This window comes from Ceratosolen solmsi, unplaced genomic scaffold, assembly GCF_000503995.2.
Source record: "Ceratosolen solmsi marchali unplaced genomic scaffold, CerSol_1.0 scaffold13, whole genome shotgun sequence".
In the NCBI taxonomy this organism is placed as follows: Eukaryota; Metazoa; Arthropoda; class Insecta; order Hymenoptera; family Agaonidae; genus Ceratosolen; species Ceratosolen solmsi.
Window position 1 is genome coordinate 6,671,327 of NW_011948418.1, and position 7,613 is coordinate 6,678,939.

At 34.5% G+C, this 7,613-nt stretch overlaps 1 protein-coding gene across 1 annotated transcript in view; it reads right to left on the minus strand.

Annotated features, from left to right (window-relative positions):
- Positions 1 to 7,269, minus strand: part of LOC105360178 (uncharacterized) — a 71,805-nt gene extending 64,536 nt beyond the window's left edge. Inside the window, exon 1 of the mRNA XM_011496997.1 lies at positions 7,007 to 7,269. Coding sequence (XP_011495299.1) covers positions 7,007 to 7,064 — 58 coding nt within the window. The 5' untranslated portion in view covers positions 7,065 to 7,269. The remainder of the gene's footprint in view (positions 1 to 7,006) is intronic.
- Positions 7,270 to 7,613: the final 344 nt, after the last annotated feature.

Here is a 7,613-nt window from a genome sequence, read left to right on the forward strand (position 1 = left end):
GAAATTCGGAAGAGGCGCGACCTCTAGACCCGCTGCAATCATAGACTTCCATCGCTCTACGTACATTTTACCGCTGGCCAGAAACGCCCAGTTGGATATACCAGCCAACTGAATAGCCAACTAACTATTTATATGATAATTAAGAGTTATGTTTTTTTTTTTATCGATGCCTCGTATTATTCGCTTAATTAATGTTTGTCGAGACAACGTTGCGAAGCGATTGGACGCTTCGGTGGAAGTCCGAGTATCTCCCAACTATTCGACAATTTCAACTGTTTATCGGCACGGAGTGTTGCAAATCTTTTCACGGAAATTCTATTTTGAATGGCAAAACCAATGCATACGTGTTACAATACATACATACGCACACAACTGTAATTTCGAATCTCGTTTATAATTGTGCCTTTATATTAAGATTTGGTAAAGAAATTTTACGTAGGCCATCGCTCGCTAATTATCCTCAACAGCCTCTGAATATTGAACAAATTTTCTGAATAATTTTCCAATATAACGGTCTTGGTAATTTAATGTCGAATTATAGCAGAATAATGAGATTATTGACTAAAATTATTTTTTTATTTTTTTTATTTTGTTCTTTAAATTGTCAATAATATCTCGTGATCGTAAAACAGCTCGAAACGAAAAGACGTCTTTTATTTTATTTTTGTTGTTGTTGTTGTTGTTGTTGTTTTTTTTTTTTTTTTTTTAATGCATTTTTCAATATACACAAATCGACGTACCATACCACTTGAAAATACTCCCTTGTATATTCCACTTAAAAAAAATATGCTTGAAATCCACTTTCTATTTTTTACTATATACTGCACATTTAATTTTGGCTCTTTGGCAGAGGAGAACTTTTTATCGAGTAGTTCGAGTGTATCGCATCGTCGGCAGGTCATAAACCACTTGTCGGTACTTTTTTCATGCTCGCTCCTGACACGTCCACACTACGTACTTTAGGCATTCTTTTTCAATAGTAATTTTTTAAATAGTATTTTTATCGAGCTTCCGCTCGTTTCTCTATTCCACTTATTTGTATCGCGTCTCTTATCTGCATTTCCGTCTGCGCAGCAATGTCCTTACGCTTACGTACGCGCACCTTTGGCACTTATCGTCTAATGTGCTCTTTGAATTCTCATGCATCATGAGCAGATGGAAATTTCGCGTCAACGACTGCACACGCGCGATCCACTATCATCGGTTAATCGCGGCTTTATAAGAAATTGATACACTTTTTCACTGTTCTATTCTTAAATTGGTTAAACCCGCGGTTGAATATATCTGGGTGAAGATATATTGCGGCTATTATAAGGTAATTATCATACGATGAGTGGAAGCAATGAAATACGCTTGTCGAGCGCGTTCAACGTCTTGAAAGTATGGAATGAGGTGACGTATACGAGCAACGAGTAAACTTGCATCACGTGTCGCAGTCTACGAAATATGAATGCGGAAGCGACAAATATTATAATTACTGCGCTTCTATTATACCGCGACTATTATATATATATATATATATATATATATATACATATGCAATTAAGCAATACATTTCCGAAATTTATGATCGTTATTCGATAAATTTAAGTTTCTTAGCAATTTAACGTCTTTTAATGGACGGCAAATAAAATTCATCTTTTAATCAATTAAGTTTATGTTTGGAAAAAACAAAGTAAATTGAATGTGTTATGAGACTCTTAATGAGCCAAGTAGAGAAAACTTTTTTTTTTAAATAAAAATCTACATAAAATTAATGTATTCTTCTAATGTGATTTTATTTTTTTTTTATTTTTTTTTTCTTTTTTTTTCTTTTTTTCTTTTTTTTTCTTTTTTTTCTTTTTTTTTCTTTTTTTTTCTTTTTCTTTTTTTTTTGTAGTAACTTGTTTAGTTGTTAAATTTTGTAGACTAACATTTGTTGATGAGTTGATGGACATATTATTTCTCATTGTTTTAAAGTTTTTCGTTTAGAGATTGCATGTTCGCTACAAAAGTGGATTGCAATTAATTAAAATAGAAATTATGTTTTTCTAATGTTTTACATTTTATTACGTGGTCTGTAGTTTAGGAAAATATTAAAAGTTACAATAACAACTACTAGTACTACTAAATAACCGTAAATATGTTTCTTCGATCGAAACAAAATTTTTGCCTTACTTTATGGAAATATAAATACACTTTAAATATACAAAAAAATTCTTAAGCTACATCAATACTTAATTATAAGAATTATTTATCACAAAGTATATTCACTTTCTAAATTCTAAAAAACTTTCTAATGAATTTAACATTATAAGAGCAAATGCGTTTAACCGTGTAGTATTAAAAAAAATTAACGGATATAAAGATGCAGTAAATTTTGTTTTCGCTAGAGATCCTTTAAATACCAGAGAGCATTAGATTACATAATAACGGGGCATAACTTTCCTAAGATAATTATCATCGATTTTTCGACACTTCGAGGCTGTATCGAAGTATTACAATATTATCAAAGTAAACTATTGTTTGATTAGCAATCGTATGGAAGTCTTTATTATCATCGATAAATATCATATCGGATATTAAAAGAAAAAGAAAAAATAAAGTCAGAGGAGGAAAATAAAGTTTCGAAAAGCCTTAATATTACAACGGATGTACATCACGTTAAATTACCATCAAGATAAACGTCCCGTGATTATTATTACTTAAAAAGTGAAAAAAAGGCAAGTCGGGAAAATTAGAGATCGAAATCATAGCAAATAAAATGAAGTCTCGCTGCGCGGGGATAAGAAACGAGGCAGCACCGGCTCCCGTCAAAAATACGAATTGAACAATCGAAAGTGGCTTTGAAGTTAATACCGCAAAACCCCAAGCACGAATTAAATTGGCGCCAGTCGACACAAGTTCGCATTAAACACAAGAAGCCCCATTACATACGATCGGCACAGCCGATTCGTTCGATTAGGTCGTAGCCAAGGGACGAGGACGGCCGGAAAAAGGAAGACGGATTGCCATTAGAATGCGCATTCGTGTTGCCTTTGAGCCTGCACTCGCCATGCATCGTAATGACGTTAACGTTAAGGATATTCAAATTTGCAGGCGCTCGCTGTTTGGCTAATTTTTAACCGTTTGAAACGTTTACCAAGGGCTAGAGATACGGGACTCCTTTTCTCCAAGTTTTATCACCGTCTTTTGTTGCATTTTTCTTACGTGAACGTCTTTTTCTTTTTCTTCTTTTTTTTTTTCTTTTTCTATTTTTTTTTTTTTCGTTTGTTTTGTTTGTTTGTTTGTTTGTTTGTTTGTTTGTTTTTGAAGAGTCTTTCGCGATCCGTTATATGTCGAAATTAGCACCAATCGCAAAAGAATACAAAATAATGTTTATGCGAATGCAGATTATTTCTCGGCGACAATTCTATGCCTTACGATGCTTTGCATTTCTCTGATTAACAAATTTTTATGATTATTAGAAAAAAATGTTAGTGAAAAGAAAAATGAGCATTCAATGTTAATGTCATGTAAAGTTAAAATACATGTTAAATGCCTAAGCTTTAATCCTTGCCACTCTCTGTCAAAGCTTTAAAACTTTATGATTGATTAAATCGGATTGAACGAAAGATCGAAGGTTTTCTTTATTAAATCATTTATATAATAAAATACTTATGTAAGAAGTTGTATTAATATCAGTTAAAAATCTCCATTATCTCAAATCTTTCCTTTAAGCATGTTCATAGTAAATGTATTCATATATATATATATATATATATATATGTATGTATGCATGTATGTTTGCATGTATGCACGTATGCTTGTATGTATGTATGTATGTATGCACGTATGTATGTATTTATGCACGTATGCACGTATGTATGTATGTATGTATTTATGCACGTATGTATGTATGTATGTATGTATGTATGTATGTATGTAATTTTGTATTTATAACCGCGTGTACAAAAAAATTTTCCGTATCTCGGCTCATTGTTACTGATGTGTTTATATCGCGGGACGGTTCGTAAAATTATTTCGCTTTCTCCGTTTCTTTCGTACATATTTACGTGCTACTTGCGTACATATAGTGAATCGGGTGAAGAAAGAAATTGTCGATTATTACTACGTGGTCTCAAATAATTTAGTGAGGAGCCGCGAGAAGATTACACGATGATGATAATTTTTCATTCACGGAATGTCGGAGATCTTTTAAAGATTATTATACACTATGTACATGCGCATACAAATAAATTGTGCACGTAGATGCGGCAGAATTAAAGTGAATTTCGGCTTATTTTGTTCGAAACGATTACGCAGGTTTGTACGTATGGTCGTTTTGCATTAATAATTATCCTTTGCATGTAATACATTTAATTGTATTTGCATTTGAAAATGTTTTGGGGTAATGCTTAATATATATTTCCTAGGCAGTTACACAGTACACTTTTAAATTACTGAGCACTCGCTTTCTAAACTTTTAAAATTTATGTTTCATTTTAATATTTTATATATGATTGAATTAATTCTCCATTAAGTTATCATTTTCATTATAAAAATTTCATTATTCAACGATAATAATTAAGCTTTTTCTTTAAATAGCCGACATATTAAGAATATTTATTATTCATAATCAGTATTTAAGACTATTTTTATGTGTGATGTGTGACGTGTAGCATTAGTTTGAAAAATTGTTGTAAATTAAGTTGTAATATAAATCGTTCGTCATAGATATATTTATTATTTTCAATTATACGAACGATTAAATTTCAAATTCACATTAATCATAAAAAGAACAACGCATTAAAAACACTCGAAAATATGGACTTTTAAAGTACTGTACCACTAAATATTGCAGGTTTTCATATTTTTACATTTGGAAATTATGGGTTTTAAAAATTTTAAAAGTGTTGTGGTTTGAACAGTACTTTAAAGAATAGAATGAATATTACGGAGAAAATACCGTTTCTGCAGTAGCCATATATGTAAATACATGTAGTTAAAAGCGGAACTAGTATCAACTTTCGCAGTAGAGTAATGTTCAAACACTTTTCGTTTACAAAAACATTTACACGAATGAAATTTTTTAAATTGATTACTTGTTGCATTGCTCGTGACATCAATTTTTTTTTTTTTTTACACATACAATATGATGGACGATTAGATGAATATGTACACAACTTTAAAAATGAGTTTGTTAAGGTAATTTAAATAGAAAATGCCGTAAGCGGAGTAAATAGTCAATTTTTGTTTCAAAATTGCCAAAAAAAAAATTGTAAAAGCTTATAATATTTACAAATAGTTATACATTAATTTGTTTTTAAACGCGTGTATTAAGCAATATATACTCTGAAGTTGCAGTAACTATATATGATTGTCTTTAGGAACATCAATTAACGACATCAAACCTTCTGATCCTTATCATAAATGGTAATGATCGATTAAGAGATGTAAATGCTTTCTGATGTCCTCCATCAATAAACCATAAGATAATTTTTTTTTTTTTTTAAATGCAAACTTAAAGTATGATATTATAAACATATACTACAAATACATGTCTATATATATATATATATATATATAGATAGATAGATAGATACCTATATTATCCGTTTCAATTTCATAAACTTCATAAGAAATTTATGTTTGTTAAGATTGATAATTTATGCAAAGAAAGTATCGAGAAATATACTATATAAAATTTATCCGGTACTTTCATACTTGAATGATTTTCAAGACTGATTACAAAAAAACAAAACAATACCAAAGCAAAAGTTAGTCTTAATAACAATTGAAAAGAGTACTATGGAGAGAGACAAATACATTGAAGGATTAGTACCGGATGTTTAATATAAAATATCTTGACTTTCTCTTAATAATAAATTTAACGTTAATCGTATATTAAATTCTTTGCCAAAGTATTGCTATTTTTGGTGGTCATTCTAATAATAATAAAATAGGAACAAATCTTCGATAACGAACTTTTACAGATTTGTATCGGATATTTTTTCTCATCTCACAATCGATTACAGTAAATTACAATTTCTACTTCAAAAACAATTATTAAAATACCAATAATTTATAAGTATGCTTAGAGTCACGAGGATACCTAAAAAATTGTTAAGTGCTTGAATTATTGACATTAGAGTGAAATTTTTTTTTTAATAATGAATCTTAATTATAGACAAACTCATAATCGATAAAAACAATTATCGCCAATATATATTGTATGAATTATTCAACCACTTAAGCGATAATTTATTTTAAAAAAATAATATAAAGCTGTGAGAGTTCAGAAGTCCCGAATTTAAATGATTATTTCGAAATCGAAAGACAATTCGTTCATTGAAACGTGACACTTTCCCTGTCCCCGCGCTACGTGATCGAGAAAAAAAGTCGATGCCTCTCCTCCCACGGCTACCTCACATAAGAACCAAAAAAAAAAAAAAAAAAAAGAAAGAAAGAAAACAAAAAAAACAGAAGAAGAAGAAGAAGAAGAAGAAGTAGAAGATGATGAATGAAGAAAAGAGACAAACAAACGATTGTTGCTGACATCCGACACGCGAATATAAATATTAAAGAGAAACAATTTCGGCACTGGCAATTAATGAAAGAACCACCCTCCGTGGCTTCCCAAGATTCTTCACGGCGACAGACACGAGGCCAGGCGCCGCGCCGGCCAACGCTAAGGAAACGTAACGAATAATCTCCGGTCCGTAATTAACTCATTTCGTTGGTGAGTCCCTCGCCAATGTAGGCGAGCATCCAACAGCCTCACTCCCCGTCGTCCTTTGCCAGACGCTTCCACGCAATCTAAGTAGATAGTAGGGAGGTCGGCCCTTAATTAATCAAAGTAGTCGGACGCGCAGGCACAGGTGGACCGGTGTATGTAACGCGTAACGGTCCCGCGAGCGCCGTATAAAGCGATAGGACGCGCACTCGGGGCTCTGCCCCCCCCCCGGTCCTCGCGTCACTGTTGTCACTCGTCGCCGAGGGCCGTAATATTTTCACAACGCGAATCGACACTGTCTAGGGAACGCACCTTGGACTACCAGGGCGAGCGCCAGCAGGGCGAAGCCCCACGCGTTCCTCGGCCGCATCCTCGTCCTCTCGTAGCGCTTCCTTGAGCTTCCTCGAGCTTGTCCCCGAGCTTGTCCTCGAGCGTTCCTCGCAATCCCAAGCCCTGAGCTCGATCTTGAACCAGAGTTCGGCTCGTCTTCGTCCACGGGTGCTTCACTCGTAGGGGCGCGCGAGGCTCATAATCCGAGCGGCGAGAGTCGGCTGTGCGCGTGGCGTTCCTCGCTTGCGTCCTCCAAGACTGAGGCCGACGCGCCGGCAGGAAGTCATCCAGGTGCCAGACCGCCTCTCCTACTCCGGCGACGACGCCCCTCCACCTGCTTTCCTCTGTCCCCGTTCGCCGTCCCCGGTGAAACCTGCCCGCGGCGGCGGTGGTGGCAGCGATTGCTGCTGCTGCTGCTGCTAAAGCGGCGGCGGCGGTGGCGGCGGCAGCGGGGTGGGGCAGACGAAAGGCCCCACGAATATTTCGGGAAAGTCCTTTCTATCCGCTCGCCGGCAACGCTCGTTATTTTCAATTTCGTGCGATCAAACCGGCCTTTCCTTGCCCTCAACTTCTTCGAATCCATTCGATC